We start from the raw sequence: 18736 nt of genomic DNA on the forward strand, positions 1-18736 counted from the left end.
GTAAAAAAATTTCATATATATACTCTAAACAAATTAAATTATACAGATGTGTTTAGCACATATTTAATTTTGACCCTCAGTAAGTATTTCTGGTATTTTTTCAACTTTATATTATGGTGCTTAAATGTTATCAAATGATGTCAGTGAAAATGATCATAAAAATAATTCTTTTAGGCCTAGTTTTACTTACATTTTTTTCCACTTTGGTCCATGTTAAAAAACATTTGAAAGCCATGTTTGGCCTTACTCTTGAGTGCATGCGCCGATCCTTCTCCACCAAAAGCTCTAGGATCTGCAGTCTTTCGTATTTTCCTTTAGTTTAATGAGTCTATGCTGTGCTGGAGATTATGGCCAGTAAAGAAAGACTTCCTCGCTCTGTATCTCTCACCAGTATAGCTACAAAGCAGCTGTTAGCTCACATCTCCCCCATAGTGAAGCTTGCCTCACCAACCGCTTTTTCTCCGCCCTTACAGTCAGCGCTCTGACCGCACGTCATTGTTGAAATTGAGTCCTTTGCAGATTCATAAAAGTTATGAACAACACATCTGAGATACAGAAATCACATTTGTAACGTTGGAGATCAGTTTGGTCTGCTAACTTCTACAAAAGAGTTTTGGGGCCACAAAAGAAAGTAAAATTACAATATTTAAATTCATAAATTTACTAGAAAAAAGACTCGTAGATGTACGAGATTAAAGTGGAAGAGAGCACACAGTGCAGCAGGTGAACGCCACGCAGCAGCAGAGCAGACTGACTAAACTTCATTGAACAGGTGAGCTGAATTTTTATTGATAACGTTCCAAATGTTTGGAAACTCATTGTTTTAGGATTTATTAATGTTATTATAACAGACTATTTTCATCTGTGTTGTTTGTCTTGAAACGAGACATTTAATGTGGAGGAGGGGCTGTATGTAACACTGTTATCCTTTCGCATTGTTAGGATCCTCGTCTTCCCCCCACACCTTGCAGGGAATCTTCATCACACCTGCCACCCATCTTCTCATCAGCCAGCAGCCTTCATATGGACTCTTCACCCGTCAGCCGACGTCAGTCTGCCTGCTTCATGTGGAATCGCCACCAGCTACACTGCCACCATTGGTCACCATTGTTTGCCACTTTTTAGGACACCAAGCAAATTTCCATTCTGTAACCTGTCCAAGCCATAGGGATGGGAATAGAAGCCCCATAAAGCCTCATTGGGGTTCATGTAATTGTGCCGGAAAAATGAACCACCCATTCAGGGCTTCGAAACCACACAGAACAGCGGCATCTGGTGGCGGACTGGATGTATATCGACATATGTTTCAACAAAGCTCCTTGTAACACTTCAATGTGGAATTAATGATGAAAAAATGTAAAACAGAAACATTTTGTTAATGATGATAAAAAAAATGTAAAACAACACAACATGTGACGCTTTTTGTGAGAAGTGCTTGACACAGTAAAATACATATCACATGAAGAAAAAAATACACGCAAAAAGAATGTGTACTGCCAGACTTGATCCTAGAACCTCTGGATATTTATGTCATTGACTATTCCACTGAACTATCTCTAATCACAAGAAAACAGCATGCCATCATAGATTGATTGCAGTGTTTATTTTTTTATGATACACAACGTTCATGATGTATTGTTTTATTAGGAAAAACCGAGTTGAAATGATCCTGAGTCACAGAACCTTTTTAAATAGGAGCCATGGTAAAGTACAATGAACTGATGCTGATTCCAACACAGGGGAAACAATGGAACTGGTCGGGAAACGTTCAGGATTCATTTTCTATTTCTAGAGAATAGCGGGCCCAACTGTTCAAAACACAATTACATCTGAAGCGTGGTTCGACCAAACGAAGCATTTGGCGCGTCATACGTCATCAACCACGTGATCTGCACTGGTTGACACACGCCCTGAAACATTGTGCCGAAACACTCTGTTTCATGAAGGTGAACCGCGCGCCGAAGCGTCCGTGTTAAACATTGTAAGCTGACAAATGGACTTCTGGGTTTGTGAGTGAAAAGGAAAGTAACCCTTGTGCTATCTTAGATGACCCCACCCTTACTTTGACGTGTTCTCCCTACCATGACAAAGGTGGATAAAGGTGGAAAGATTTCATGTAATCCATGGACACCAGTGAAGATCACAAATCATTGAAGAAAAAAGGTTCAGAGCACTGTCTAGTGGGTCCAGATGACCCAACTCCCAATGGTAAAGTGCCTGGGATAGCACAAGGGTTAAACAAGCAGCCATCTACACTCAAATGTGTCTCTGAGCTCCTTATTTTTCGTATGAAACTCCGCTTTCTCAATCCTGAACCCCAGAAAGCCGGCTAAACTAAACATAATTTGGTTTTGAGTCACCAAAAGGATCAGAATTTTTTGTCTTTGAAAACTATTCCGAATGAAAGCTTTACAAAATGCTCCATATCTTTTATCTTAAAGCATGCTCCATTAACCCTTGTGCTATCCTAGGCACTTTAACATTGGGAGTTGGGTCATCTAGACCCCACTAGACAGTGCTCTGAACCTATTTTCTTCAATGATTTTTGATCTCCACTTGTGTCCATGGATTACATGAAATCTTTCCACCTTTATCCACCTTTGTCATGGTAGGAATAACACGTCAATGAAAGGGTGGGGTCATAGGATAGCAATAGGGGTAAACAGACAACTTTGTTAGCAGGTTAAATCTATTTCAACTTTAATCTCGACATTTCGACTTTTTTTCTTCTAAGTGAGGAACAGTAAAAAAATTATTCTCCAGAATTTATTTCTCACCGTGGCCATAAAACTCCGTCGTAAACATCACCATGTTCACTTTCAGGGGAAAACTTAGAGAAAGGTGTGCAGTTCAAAGTTCATCTGACTAAGTTGTTCTTATGTCTGCTAAATAGACATGGGAAGAACTAAAGTCTGTGTTTGCATCAATGAAGAACATCCAACCTTTAAGCAGACTGTTAACAAGGAGGAAGAGGAGCAGAAACAGGAAGAACAGATGAAAGAGCAGATGGAGAGATTGAGGGAGGAGCTGAGCTGTTAGTGAACTATAGAAGAGACACAAACTTCCACTTTCAACACAGTTCAACACACAAAAGCCAAACATCAGCTTCATCCAACATGCTGTCTGTGCAGACATCTGTGTTCACTCTGCTGCTTCTAGTCATTGGAACAGGTTGATGGGATTCTTTCAAAGATCCATTTCAGAATTTGGTGTTTGTCCATCACTGATCTGACTTCTCTCTTCCTTTAGATGTCAGCTGTGAAGAACTCACTGCAGTCAAGAAGGAAGAGTCCACTTTGGAAGGAACTTCTGTCACTCTGTCCTACAAATATAAAAATGCTGCAACAGGAAGTGATTATTTCTTCTGGTATCGTCAATTTCCTGGAAAACCTCCAGAGTTCTTGATCTCTCACACTGGAACAAGCCTGAAGTTACAGAATCCAGTTCCTGGATTTTCCTTCAAAGTGAGTGACGACCAAAGACAAATGGATCTGCAGATCTCCTCTGCTGCAGTGACAGACTCTGCTGTGTACTACTGTGCTGTGAGGCCCACAGTGACAGGAAACAACAAAACTCTGCACAAAAACTTGCAGAGAAAAAACACAATACTACACAACATCCACTAGAGGGCGTCACACACTGTGAAAGCACTGATTATTGAGACTGAAGATTAAGATTAAGTCAAAGAGAAGTAAAGCCATAAAGATCAGAGACAGAGCTGCTGTGGAAGAACTAAACATTTTGATTGGTTGAGATGAACTGAAAAAGAGCTCATTGGCCCCGCCCACTGAACTTCACATCATCCAGTCACATTATTTCTTCCTCATTGAGCTGCAGTGGAAGAACAGAGTTCATCTGCTGTCTGTGTGGCTTCAAGAACTCCAAAGACATGTTGCTTTACCTCTTTTTGCTTCTATCTCTCATTCTAGGTGAGTTTAAGAACAGAGATTCAAGTTTGCTTGAAGCTGCTGCATCAACTCATCATCTCATTCATCTAATGGCTTCATTTTCTCCACTTCTCCAGGACTCACAATTGGAGACACAATCTTTCCTTTTCGGGATCAACCTACAGGAACTGAAGGAAAATTTGTAATACTGAAATGTAACTATCAGACTGACTACAGCTATCCTGAACTTTACTGGTTCAAACATGATTCTGACCTTCAGGCTCCTCAGTTTATCCTCTGGAAAGGAGCAAAAAGGTACAGCAACAATGAACTTATTCCAGATAAACGATATGAATCCAGAACAACAGACACATCAACTGAACTGATCATCACAAAGTTAACCCTGGCAGACACAGCTCTCTACTACTGTGCTCTACAGAGAGCACAGTGATCCAAAGTGTAGAAGAGGCTGTACAAAAACCTGAAGACAGATATGGGACTACTCTTCAAAGAGGAGGGAAGTGGTTTTCAAAGCACAGCTTCATATCAGATGGATTCTGTTCATTCCTGTTTGATCAGAGTCTCTGTGGTTACAGCTGCTAATGAAACACTGTGGGAGGATTTACATGAGCAGATGATCCACATCAACCACTAAAATTATGTCATAAATGTCATTAAAAGCTTAAGAATTCCTTTATTATGAGACAAAAACAATCATAGATTACATTTTAGCTACAGTTCATATTTTTTGCACATTTGCAAAAAATAATTTCAAGCCCAGAGTTTACTCAAATTAACAAAACCTGCTGGTGAATGGACTGAAGCATGAAGACTTGCAGCTCAGAAATGTGTTCATGTCTTCATTGGTGCAGAGAAACCTGCATGTCTTCATCACTCAGGACATCATCGTCACTCTGGGAGATCTTAGCAGAACTGCTGACTGTGTTTAGTGGTTCTGGTTGGACTCTGTCTTTGGAACAGTTTGATGTTCTCATCTTTGTTCTTGTCTTCATGATGACCAACACAGTGATGACAGAGAGAACTGCTAAGCCCACAGGAACATAGAAGATCCTCCAGGAAGAGACTGGAAACACAATCCCATCATTCTCAACATTTTCTTCATCATTCACAAAGAAATATCAACAACTTCTCTGCCCTCCTCATCATCACATATTTGTCTGATATTTCCTAACAAACCTGCAGGACTTTGGTTTCCTTCAGCAGATGTTCTTATATCTGATGTTAGCAGAGTTTCTGAGCTCCGCCAGGGTGTTTTACTGGTTGTTTCCTTTTCTAAAAGAGGACAAATCAGACGTTTGATTCCATGCATTCATCCAGAAAGATCAAACTAAGGATGTCTTCAGCTCTAATGATGACAGAGATTCAGATATGAGAATGGGAACCCACCATCAATGATAGTCAGACGAACAACAACATCTGTGAGTTTTGATCTGAAGGGTCTGGACAGTCTGCAGGAGTATCGACCTTCATCCTCAGCTGTGATCTTCTTCAGAACCAGAGAACAGTCCTCAGAGAGATCCAGTCTGTCTGATTTAGATCCAGCATCTTTGTGAATCTTTCCATGTTCAAACAGAGTTACTGTGTTTGTTGAATCATCATAGATCCAAGTCACACTTTTACATCCATTATGGAGATCTCTTCCACCTGAACAAGTTAAAGGGGCTTCATCTCCATCTCTGACCTCCATCACTGTCATCAGTGGACTTGCTGCTGTTGAGAAAAAAAAAACAGACAGTGAATTTATTCTTCTGCTAAATGACAGACTTTTCCAAAAACTGATTGTATCTTGACATAAATCTTTAAAGACATCATGTGACCTTCAGCTTTTTGTTCTGGACCCCTGAGTGAAGAGACAGGCTAAGCTGTGAACTAATGACCATCTGGTGGTGAGTTTGATCAGAGACATGCAGGCCTAAATGTGTTTAGAGGGTCTGCTGGAAGCACTTGGTAGAGAATTTCAGACAAATCTTTAACTAAAATGTCTAGAAAGGTTTCAGCCACATCCTAAGGAAGGCACGGGTCACTGAGTTTGAGTGGGTCTTGTTCCAAACCTCCAGTATTGAGGTTTAGTTCCAAAGCTGTGGCTGAATGTTTGTTGGTGACTTCTGTGGAGGAAATCCACAAACCTGGTGTGAAACATAATGAAATGAAATAGTGAAACTCATCCATATAAAGTCCATGATGAAGTTCCAGAGAAGAGAACTGTGGCTTCTGTTCTGGTTGTTGAAAACTGGACTAGTCTTTTACTATCTCCATTTTCTCAAAAATGTTCGGATCCCTGTTAAATTTCTTACCTGTTAATGTGAGCATCAAGGTCACCAACAGAGATGAGGAGTCAGACATTGTTCTCTCTTCTGTCTCTTCTCTCAGACTTTCTGTCAGTCTGAAGAACACATCAACTCAGCCTCACAGCACAGATGAATCCACTTCCTGTGAGAAAAAGCTCCTTATTGCTGACACAGGAGGGCCATCTCATTCCTTTTCTGATTTATTTTGATTCAAAGCTTTAAACAAACAGCTGCTGTATTAGCGTTTAGCTCTAAACCGACTCTACTCAGCTCTGATTGATGACTTTCTGTGAGGACTTCTTTATGAGGATCAGAGAGAACAAAGAACCTCAAACTTTGTGCTCTGAGACCTGCTGTTTCCTCTTTTTCTTCACAGAGAAGAAGTGGCGTGTTTCAGAGACCTGGCTTCAACAGCGGCGTGAAATTAACATGTGGTTCATTTGGTGAAGTGTAACTCCCACAGTTAACAACAACACATGAAGACTGAAAACTCAGACACAGACAAGATCCTCTTTATCCCAGATATCTTTGGCTGAACACAGCAAGTACTGAGTCACTACATCTATTAGGAATCAATAACAGGATGAATTAAACTTTCATCATTGATGTACAAAAAGAAAAAGGGCCTCACAATGAGCCCCGAGGGACACCACATGTCTAAGCATGGGAAACTAATATACGTTTGCCAGTTCAGTTCAAACATTTACAAAACTATATACCAATTAGACAAAAATCCACTTAGTTTGACAGACACCAAAGAATATGCACTGCTGGTCACCAGTCTGTCAAACTCCTGAAGTTTGCTGACGACACCACACTCATCGGCCTCATCGCTGACGGAGATGAGTCGGCCTACAGGAGTGAAATAGCCAGGCTGGTGTCATGGTGCAGCGCCAACAACCTGGAGCTCAATGCTCTGAAGACAGTGGAGATGACAGTGGACTTCAGAAAGGCCCCAGCCCCCCTCCCCCCTGTCATCCTCTGTGACTCCCCGGTGACCTCTGTGGAGTCCTTCTGCTTCCTGGGAACCATCATCAGCCAGGACCTCAAGTGGGAGCAGAACATCAGCTCCATCACTAAGAAGGTCCAGCAGAGGATGTACTTCCTGAGGCAACTGAAGAAGTTTCACCTCCCTGAAAAGATGCTGGTAAACTTCTACACTGCCATTATTGAATCCACCCTCACGTCCTCCATCACAGTCTGGTTCGCTGCGGCCACGGACAGAGACAAGGCCAAGCTGCAGCGTGTCATCCACTCAGCAGAAAAGGTGATCGGCTGCCACCTCCCGTCTCTTCAGGAGCTGCACATCTCCAGGACCCGGAGACGGGCCGCCAGGATTGTAGCCGACCCCTCTCACCCAGGACATGAACTCTTTCGGCCCCTCCCCTCTGGCAAGAGGCTCCGGTCCATCAGGACCAGGACCTCGCGCCACAAGAACAGCTTCTTCCCCACTGCAGTCAGCCTGTTGAACAGAACCCCAACTCCCCCCAGCTGACCCCCCCCCACCAAAGGTCTATCGCTGCTACTTACACACCATCCCAGCCCACCTGTGCTCCCACCTTACTCAACTGTATATAGTGTTGTTGTGTTAATTTAATTTTTTAACTTATTTTAATTGTACCATACACCAAGACAAATTCCTCGTTTTGTAAAGTGCGCTCTACTGAACCTGGCAATAAAACCTATTCTGATTCTTCTGATTCTGATTCTGATCTAAACCAGCTCAGGTCATCAGGTCCCTAACAGGAAGAAGAAGAAGCTTTAACCCTTGTGCTATCTTAGAAACCCCACCGTTACATTGACGTGTTCTCCCTACCATGACAAAGGTGGATAAAGGTGAAGAGGATTTCATGTAATCCATGGACACTAGTGAAAATCACAAATCATTGAAGAAAACAGGTTCAGCGCACTGTCTAGTGGGGTCTAGATGACCCAACTCCCAAGTGCCTAGGATAGCACAAGGGTTAGCCTGAAGGACATAAAGGACCTCCTTGATGTAACAGGACAGTGCTGACCATCACCCAGCTGAGAAAAGTTCCTCATTTTCTAGGAGGAAACATTTTGTTGAAACTGTGGTTCCAGCAGCAGCATCACCTGAACTTCTAGCTGAATAGTTTCACTTCCATAATTGATATGCTGAACATGCCTGTGTAGTGGCACTCTTTGCGACTGTCTCTTTTACCTCCACTTGTATTCTTTCCAGCAACTGTTATTTGAGTGAAACGTGTTCTTCCTTCAAACTAATCAATTAAAAAAATTAAAATTATGCAAACACACGGTCAAAAAACTATGTCGCTTCCAACTTTCTCAGGCTGCAATCTAACAATACAGTCTCGCTACCAGCATCTCTGACGTGGCGTTATTTAATTGGAAGCTCAAACAGAGATTATTTTAATTTATTAACTGTTAAATGCAAATAGTCAATTTGGCTCCAACATAATCTGGCACCTAATTGGTTAGCAGAATGACTAAGAAATTACAAATTCAAATATATAGAGCCAAATACTTCAAATATTCATAATACACATCTTCTTTCCTTTGTCTTCACTCTTCAGACACTGCTTCTTCCAGCAGACAGTTTTTTCACAGGCCTTTCCAGCAGACTGGTCTTGGTCTTTATCCTTACTTTTCTCACTGTCCCACTGGAGTCCAGTGTAGTTTCCACCACCTTCCCCATATGCCAAGAGTTTAGTGGGGAAGAACTGTCCACACGAAGGTCGACATCTCCAGCCGTGAAATTTCTTCTTGGTCTCAGCCATTTCTGCCGTTCCTTTTGTTGTGAAAGATTTTCGTGTGTCCATCTGGTCCAGAATAAATCCACAACATGCTGAACTTGTCTCCATCTTCTGGAGTAAAAGTCCTTTTTGGTAAAGATTCCAGGGGGCATGCTGGGCTGGGATTTTGGCAACAGCAAGTGGTTTGGTGTCGAAGCCTCGACATCATTCACATCATCTGACACAGTGGTGAGCGGTCTACCATTGATGATAGTTTCAGCTTCACACAATAAAGTGTGTAGGCAGTCATCATTAACTGTCTGCTCCTTCAGTAGACAATTAAGAATTCTGCGCACAGTCCTGATTTGTCTTTGCCACACCCCACCTTGGTGGGAGGCAGCTGGGCTATTGAATATCCACTTTATTCCTTTTGGTTACAACGCTTGTTCAACCATGTCATTGTCCATCTGTTGGATAGCTTCCCTGAGCTCCTTCTCAGCAGACACTAAGTTTGTGCCATTATCTGACCTCATGATGGGAACTTGGCCTCTTCTGCACACACACCGACAAATTGCATTAATGCAAGAGTTTGTTTCAAGGCTGTCTGTAACTGAAGGTACACCATATCTTTTGACTCTTAACATTAAACGGACCAAAGAAATCAACACCAGTGTCGGCAAAAAGAGGTTTGTCTGGCAGGAGACGATGTTCTGATAGGTCTGCCATCTTTCACTCCCCCAACTTTCGACAGATTCTGCTGTACATTTCAAGCTCTTTAGTTTTGCTTGTCAGTGCACTTAATTTTCTTCTTCTTAATACAATCCACCTCTGTAACCTCTCCTCTAAAGTCTTTTCTGTTAGTTTCCGTGATCTTCCCTGCTCCGCTGCATCTTCCCCACTCGTCTGTTCCTCCTCATCAGCCATCAACACGTTGCAAAGTTCTCTGAAATCTCTGTAACATGGCTTTATTTAATTAGAAGCTCTAACAGGGAGTATTTTAACTTAATAACTAGTAAATGTAAACAGTGGATTTGTGCAGCTGTTCCGGCTTCCTATTGGTTAGGAGCATTTTGGGAGCCGCCGTGTCTTTTATTTGCATTGGCTTTTGGATTTTGAACTTAGGAAGCACGGCAGCACAGTAATCTTAGACCGTGCTTAGACTGTGTTTGGAACATGTTATTTTTTATAGTAAGGACGTATTCATGCCTTTAAAGAGTATTTTTGTGGTTTGTAATTTATATTTTTACCGTTCAAGAAAGTGCAAGAAAATAAATGCCATAAAAGGAAGAACAACAACCTTTTTTTCTGAAGCACGCGTAAAGACGGTTCCTTCTCCCCAAGATGTCCGAAAGTAACTGCCACGGCAGTTACATAAAAAAGTCTAAGATTATGCTGGACTGTTTTTCACTATAAGAAGAGGACCTCGGAAAGAGTTTCTTCACTCACCGCGTTGAAGCATCGCACAAGATTTACTTGAGTAAGGAGCCAATGCAATAAGCCTGAAGCCGCACATCATGATTTTCAGTGACAGGAGAGGTGCTTTTGCTAAAACTCTCAAGGAAGAAGTTTAAGCTGACATATGTGAGAAGAGTTACTGTTTCGAGAAAAGACGACAATTTGAGCCATAATTGCCATTAATTGGAGTCACAGTAACAATGCATGATGCGCGTGATGGCCTCCGGAGGGCGCCAAAGCTCACTCCAAAGGCAGCAGAAAAGGAAGAACAACGACCTTTTTTTTCTGAAGCACGCGTAAAGACGGTTCCTGCTCCCCAAGATATCCGAATGTAACTGCAACGGCAGTTACAGTAAATATTCTTACTGTATCATATATTATCTGTGAATGTGATCTGTGTGATCATGATCTGATCAGCAGACCCTCACAGTGCATTCAGGTCTCCCAAGTCTTTCCGGCCTCCTTCCCTGCCAGCGAATCCAACTCACCATCAGGTAGTGGTTGGTGGACAGCCCTGCCCCTCTCTTTATCCGAGTGTCCAAGAAGGCCGAAGTTCGCCTATAACAACTACAAAGTTGATCATTGACCTACTCCCTATGGTGTCCTGATTACAATAAATGTATACATTAAAACACACAACAAACAATATCCTTTATTCATGTGAAAGTAAAAAAAATCATAAAAATTTCAAAGAAAGAAAAACACTATCAAAAATAATGGAAATACCTTGGAAGTGTGGTGGTTAGTACTGCTACTGGTCAGAGAAGAGTCAAGATGACCTTATTTCATTCCAGGGGTTCAGTTTTGTGGACAACTTCTAAATATAAATACTGTAAGTTGAGTGAGATTCAACTCAAAATTTACAATATTTAAACCGTGAAGCCCCTGCAACTCCTTTATGGTGTGACTGCACAGAATCTACAATGTGAGTATACCGGTAATATAGACTATTATGTGTGTGAAGGTTTTTGTTTTTGGATTGTGATTGAAAAATGATTTTACTATGTAAAGTTCTTCGTGTTACATCAGTATAAAAAGTGTTTTACATAAAAGTTTGATCAGATTTTACAGTTGATACTTGTTACGACCCCTGGTAGTTGTCTGCTTGTCTTGTGTGTGCGTGTGTGTATGCATATGTGTTCTCATCTCCTGTAGAAGTCCAGCTCCTGCACAGCTGCTGACTCCGCCCCCTATACAGAGCTGATTGAGGCTGCTACCAATCGCCTGTGTATATTGTGTATATTATGTATGTTATGTATATTTTCATCTGTGCTGTTTTCCTTAATTATTTGCACTGTCCACGGAGCGGACCTGGCGTACATTTCACTACTGGTTGTATTTGCTAAATATAACTTTGTATGTGACAAATAAAAATCTTGAATCTTGAATCTTGAATCTTGGAGGGAAGCTTAAACGTTCCGAGGATCCTCTGCTCCAGTGGCGGCTGCATTCCTGAGTGGGAATTTGTTTCTTCAGCCTGCCCCTGCTGTCTGCCTGGCTTTAGCTCGTGAAAGCCTCTGGTTTCCCCCCTTGGCTTTGATTCTGGTTTTGTCCTTTTGTTACATTTACTCTTGTGGTCTTCGTTTGCATTTTGAGTAATTTGGTGTCTTGCTATAAAGCCTGAGAATTTAGGTTATACCATTATTTGTTGCGCCTTTGGTGTTGAGTTGATTATTTCCCTTTTAGACCCCTATGATTGTTATTTGTCACCAAATAAACGGCTGTGTGGCCAACTTTAACCCCGCCCGGTTATCATAATTTTCTTTATGTTAAACATTTCTCCCTCCTCTCTGAAGAGGGACGTAACAATACTCTCATGCAGCGATGAGGCTAAAAATCTTTGACAGTAGCTTCTCCAACACTCATCAGGGGCGTCTAATTTCTAAACACATTTTTGGACAAGCATTGAGCAGAAACTTTGATGTGCGTCTAAAGAGAGGCGACTGATGTGAATTTTATGCAGGAATCTTCTAAGGACTGAAGAATGATGCTGCTCAAGCTGTCTGAACAAAACCAAGGAAACCAAAAATTTTCTTCTGTCATTCAGATGTTGTGGTTGAATGAAATATGAATTATATTTCCTTCTTATTCGTGAAAATGTCTCGAGCCAGTTTAGCTCATGCTGGTTTGCGGCGCCTTCCGTCCGTGAAACCCGGGTTCGACTCCGGGCTGCTCCCTGTTCCCTTCTCTACCTCTGCCGGTTCCAAGCCCGGTTTGAGAAGGTTGCGTCAGGAAGGGCATCCGGCGTAAAACATTGCCAAATTTACCATGCGACTCGTTCGCTGTGGCGACCCCTGATGGGAGAAGCCGAAAGTGGAAGAAGATTCGTGAAAATGTCTCCTTTGCTTTAATCATAAAACACGTCTGACTGACAGTGAACAATCTGAATCACTGTGATCAGGCTCCGCCTCCTCATCCACCAGCTTAGTGTTGATGAAGACTAAAAAGAGATCTCAGCCTTCTTCCTACTCTCTGCAGCTCTTAGTTCCTCAACACTGCAGACATGAAGCCTCTGTTCATCTCTGTGCTGCTGGCTGCTGTGAGTCTCGGTATGAACACAACTCTGTTTGTCTGACATCAACACAACACTGACATGATTGTTTAGCAGCAAACTGAACTGTTGCTCTGTGTTTGACAGAATGCAGAGCACAGACAGACAACGTGCAGCAACCAGGAGGAGATGTGACTGCAGCTGAAGGAGACACAGTCACTCTGGGATGTCACTTTAACAGCAGTTCATCCAACTATTATCTGTTCTGGTACAAACAGGATGGAAGCAACAGACCAACATTCATCCTGAGTCGCTTTAAGATTGGAACAGGAACCACAGCAGAAGAGTTCAAGGAGAGATTTTCCTCCAGTCTGGATTCAGAATCCAGATCAGTTCCTCTGAAGATCCAGAAGCTTCATGTGTCTGACTCTGCTGTGTACCACTGTGCTCTGCAGCCCACAGTGACAGGAAACAGCAAAGCTCTGTGCAAAAACCTGCAGAGCAGAGACAACATCCTCTAGAGGGCGCTCAAAAGCTGACTATCATGACCATTAAAATGTGAACTGATGTTCCTGATGTGCTGTCCAAAGGTTTTATCTTCACAGAAAACAAAAGAGGTGAAATCAGAGAACCCTGAGGAACCGTGAGAGGATGATAAGGCCCAGATGAACATGTCTACATGTTACATTTATATCTGGCTCTGAAACTCAAGAAAGTTTGATTTTTCAATCAAATAATGCTAGAATTATTTTTTAACCACAGGTTACTGGTGGAGTTTAGATCTAAAATGTCAACGTGTCAACGCCTTTTATTCAAACAGCTGGATGACTTAAAATATTTAAAAAAAAAATCAAAATGTTGGCTTTTGTTTTTACTCAAACCTGCAACCAAAGATTTTCCCGGGACTCTCACTTACTAGTATTTCTTGGAATGTGTTTTGCAGAATCTTTTTCCATGAGTTGTTGTTGTTTATTTCACAAAAACATGGGCAAAATGATAAATATGTTCTCAACTTCAATTTGTATGCCAAAGTTTTTAGTCGTACCTCATAAATGTAATCAGAGTTGAAGACTAAAACGTTTTTGTCTAAGTGTTGCAAAGCAACTTCACATATGTCTTTGATTTCTGTGATGTCACAGTCTGTTGCTTAGTAACACACCAAGTGACTTTGGTATTAATAATGTTCAAGTGGATTCAGTTTACATGGAGATTTTGCATCTAAATGATTAGATCATGAAAAAAAATCATTCAATAGTTTTTTTTACATGTGATTTTAATACACATGTTCAGTAGTGATGTGTGCTTTTACAAACAAATGACATATACAGACACCTAGAGGCAAATCAGACACTCCATTGATTCCATGACAGGTTTTATTGACTGTGGTAATTAAGAAACCAACACATGCACAGGGAGAACATGGAAACTCCACACAGAAAGCACAGAAAGGTCCCAGCTCAGATTCAAACCCGGACCTTCTTTCAGTGAGGTGAGAGAGTCAACAACTGTGCAACCATACAACCCTACAATAAACCTCGTGTAAGGTGCAGCAATGATAAATGGTTTATACTTATAGAACACGTTTCTTCCTTGCTCTCAGGCCAAAGCGCTTTACAGCTACAGTTCCTTACAAACAAATTCACACAGTGATGGCGACTCTGCTGCTGAACAATGGCGCCAACCTGTAACCACCAGGAGCAAAAGACAGAGACAACTCCTCAACTGGACTAAACTAATGTTGGTCCCACCAGTTAAATATTCAATGATACATTTATTGATACAACAACTTTTATGAACAAAAGTCAACATGAATTTATAAAAAAAGGACAACAACAATGGTAATCACTGAATTCTGTTTATTGTGAAATCACAAATGTTCTAGACAAAAAGAAAAATGAAAGAAGAACTTTTGTTCTCCTAAAACATTTTCAACACTTTCAATCATGGCTTCCTCTGACAGACATTAGATAAATGTTATAAGAGGAGAAACTGTAATTTTTGTAAACAGCTTGTAACCTTTGAGTCTGGTACTGTTCCACAAAGATAAATGATTGTCACATTTAGTGAAGCAGGACAGAACCCAGATGCAGGAAAGAACCAAGAGGGAGTTTATACTGAACACATACAAGGACTCAGACAACTAGCAATGATACAAAGTGATCCGACAGTGAAGACTCAGGAAGAGTTCATTAAATACTCTGTAACTATCTACCAAAGACCTGCAGCAGTGACTGTTTAACAGAGTCCACAAGAGAATGGGCGGAGTCACAGCCAGCCTGCAAAAAGCCTAAAGAAAAGAAACAATGAATAAACAGATCAAACAAGCACATCATTTCAACAAAATGATGAATTTATCAAAACTGTTAAACAGACATTATTTCATGAAGATGTGAACATATTTTAATCTACAGAAAAATGAAGAAATAAGTAAAGGGATTAACAGAGATTATTAATACTTTTAAACTTGATCAATAAAAAATAACTAATGTTTTTCCACTTATATTATTGTCAACAAAGAGTTGTTCATTAAAGTTATGAACATATCAACTGAGAGATACAGAAATCACATTAATAACATTGAAGGTCAGTTTGATCTGCTAACGTCATGATGTTCACTTTCAGATGAAAACAGAAAGAAAGGTGTGAAGTTCAAAGTTCATCTGACTAATTTGTTTTCATGTCTGCTGAACAGACATGAAAACAACTAAAGTCTTTGAGTTTCCATTAATGAAGAAAATTCAACCTTTTAGCAGACTGTTAACCAGGAGGAAGAGGAGCAGAGAGAAAAGGAAGACCAGATGAAAGAGCAGATGGAGAGATTGAGGGAGGAGCTGAGCTGTTAGTGAACTATAGAAGAGACACAAACTTCCACTTTCAACACAGTTCAACACACAAAAGCCAAACATCAGCTTCATCCAACATGCTGTCTGTGCAGACATCTGTGTTCACTCTGCTGCTTCTAGTCATTGGAACAGGTTGATGGGATTCTTTCAAAGATCCATTTCAGCATTTGATGTTTGTCCATCACTGATCTGACTTCTCTCTTCCTTTAGATGTCAGCTGTGAAGAACTCACTGCAGTCAAGAAGGAAGAGTCCACTTTGGAAGGAACTTCTGTCACTCTGTCCTACAAATATCCTAAACTGTCAAGAAGTGATTCTTTCTTTTGGTATCGACAGTTTCCAGGAAAACCTCCAGAGTTCTTCTTCTCTCATTTAGGATCAGAAGAAAAACTACAGAGTTTGGATCCTAGATTTTCTCATGAAGTGAAAGCTGCTGATAAACAGATAGATCTACAGATCTCCTCTGCTGCAGTGACAGACTCTGCTGTGCACTACTGTGCTGTGAGGCCCACAGTGACAGGAAACAGCAAAACTCTGTACAAAAACCTGCACCAACACAATACTACACAACATCCACAAGGGGGCACTCAAAAATTAAATGTCATCAGCATTCAAGACACAGAGAGATTTTCTGGGTTATCAAATGAAACAAACTCTGGTGTGAATCCAAGCTCCCTTTTTGAATTCTCACTTTTGGTTATTCTTGAAGTGACATCCTCATTTTGGAGGAGAACATCTGAAAGTAATGGTGTAACAATTAACCGATTCAACTAATCTATAATTTTTTTCAACCATCCAACCAGATTAATCTGTTTTAGCAATGTAATTAATGGAAGTGAATCAACATTCATAAAAATGATTTAAAAAAGAAATAAATCAATTATATCGATCTTAGAAAATACTATTTGGATTCAGGTACAGCGCATTTATTATACTATATTGCATAAATAACATAGTGACATCAAAGCAGACAACACACATGAAATGGCAGCAAAAAATGATCAAGCCATCATTACAGTTCAATGTGTGGAAACACTTTGAACTGGGGGGTATTCCAGAAAGCAGGTTATGCTAGCTCCCACGGTAAGTTTGAGGCTAAGGAAGTTGATAACCTCAGCTTTCGGTTCCAGAAATGGAGGTATGTTTCAGGGTATGTCAAGTTGCCGTAGCAACTCATGCTCTGAACATAACCTGGTCTGGAGCAGGTTTAGTTGAAGGTTAGTTTGTTTACAGAGAGGTGAAGCAGCATGGCGTGTCCATTTGAAGATGATTTAGTGGATGTAAAAAGTAAAGTGAAATATCTTGGTCTAATAATAACAAAGAACAGTAATGATAGAGAAAGTGTAAATATCACTCCCAGACTTAAAACAAAACAGAAAACTTGAAATCAATGGTTGGGATGTGGCCTATCAATATTTGGCCGCATTCTATTATCCAAACGGAAGGTTTTTCAAGACTTGTGTATCCCTGTCACTCATTATATACATCCCCAAAGAACATCAAGTTGTCTAATTCTATTCTCTTTAAATTTATTTGGAAAAATAAGACTCACTATATACGGAAATCACAATTGGTCAGAGATTATAAAAATGGCGGCTTAAAAGCTTTAGATGTGGAATCACAGATTGTAGCTTTTAGAATGAAATGGTTAAAAGGCTGTATTTCCCAGCCTCATTCTATGTGGTATCATATCCCAAACAAACTATTCGGTAAGGTCGGGGGACTGGAGTTTTTGCTGTAGTGTTATTATAATACATCAAAAATACCAATAAAACTTTTATAAGCAAGCCTTAGAATTTGGAAAGATGCTTTTCAACCATAACTTCTCCCTCACAACACTGTTTTGTGGAATAACAGATTTATAACTGTAAACAAGAAATCCTTGTTCATGTCTGAATGGTATGATAATGGTGTGTATTTTGTTCATGACTTGATGCGTACTGATGGAAGGCTGTTATCATACTATGAGTTTGTCACTAAATACAAGATTAAGGATTCTAGTAACTGTTATAACAAAGTCTGTAAAGCAATTCCCTTACCTCTACTTAATCTCATTCATAACATACTACAATACAATGAAATCAAACCACAATTTTCGGAGCTAAAAATTTATAATATTCCCCTAAAAGATAAAAAATGCAACAATAAATTAATAACTCTAACCTTTAAACAATTAATGTTCTGCAACTTTAGTATAAACAATAGATGGAACTTAAAAACCACCCTAATGAACAAATCTTTTTCTTTATACACAAAGTACCCACTTCCACCTAAAATGAAAGAAACGCATTTTAAAATATCTAAAATTTACCCTGTTGGAGATTTTTTACATAAAAGATTCAAATTTGAATCGGAACCATGCATATTCTGTTCTGTATCTAAAGTATTATTATTTTGAATTGTTTTTGCCTTACCTTTGCCTATTATTTCATTTTATTTCTTTTTTCTATATGTGCATTTATAACGTTTGTTCACCCCAACTTGGTTTGTATATGAGCATCTATAAAAAAACAAAAAAAAAAACAAAGAGGTACACACATTGTTAAAAATATTACTGTTTTTGTTTTTTTCGGTTTTATATGTGTGTTTGAAATTAACAATTGTTTATTCTGCAAGCGACTGTGAATGTCTGTAAATTGAAAAATGTGCAATAAAGTTTGTTTAAAAAAAAAAGCTATACAGTGGAGTGGTGATAAATTTTGAGATATGGTTTATGGTTACAATATTCAAAGCTGTTTTGTTTCATTCCTTTTACTGTTATAAAAATGAACATATCTACAGACTCAAATTTAGACATATGAGAGTTCAAGAATTACAATAAATTAAGATGGAAAAAATTTAATTGAATTGGAGTAATATTACATTTAGTTAGATAAATATGTAAATTTGAGTTATAATTTTTTTTCGAGTTGGATACATTTGGTTGAATAACTTTAACTCAATCACTTGTTACCAATTGAATTATTTTCAGTTGGATACGTTATATATATATATGCGTCACAATAAAAAAAATAAGATCAGAAACTCTTGCATTTACT

At 39.8% G+C, this 18736-nt stretch overlaps 1 protein-coding gene, 1 long non-coding RNA gene and 1 gene segment (V, D, J or C); 2 read left to right on the top strand and 1 right to left on the bottom strand.

Moving 5' to 3' along the window:
* Positions 1-4533: 4533 nt before the first annotated feature.
* LOC105356158 lies at positions 4534-6502 on the bottom strand. Its single transcript, XM_011486265.3, has 4 exons — positions 6203-6502; positions 5295-5618; positions 5085-5180; positions 4534-4971 (listed from the first exon to the last, which is right to left on the bottom strand). The coding sequence occupies exons 1-4, from the start codon at positions 6249-6251 to the stop codon at positions 4748-4750; spliced, it is 693 nt and encodes a 230-aa protein (XP_011484567.1). The 5' UTR covers positions 6252-6502; the 3' UTR covers positions 4534-4747.
* Positions 6503-12821: 6319 nt separating this feature from the next.
* Positions 12822-13672, top strand: LOC101173171. The segment is given in 2 exon segments: positions 12822-12914; positions 13004-13672. Coding segments are annotated over 2 exon segments (420 nt in total).
* Positions 13673-15634: 1962 nt separating this feature from the next.
* Positions 15635-15992, top strand: LOC101173411. The gene is made up of 2 exons (XR_002292284.2): positions 15635-15831; positions 15910-15992. It is a non-coding gene; the product is annotated as an uncharacterized LOC101173411 (long non-coding RNA).
* Positions 15993-18736: the final 2744 nt, after the last annotated feature.

This window comes from Oryzias latipes, chromosome 17 (assembly GCF_002234675.1).
Source record: "Oryzias latipes chromosome 17, ASM223467v1".
NCBI classification, from domain to species: Eukaryota; Metazoa; Chordata; class Actinopteri; order Beloniformes; family Adrianichthyidae; genus Oryzias; species Oryzias latipes.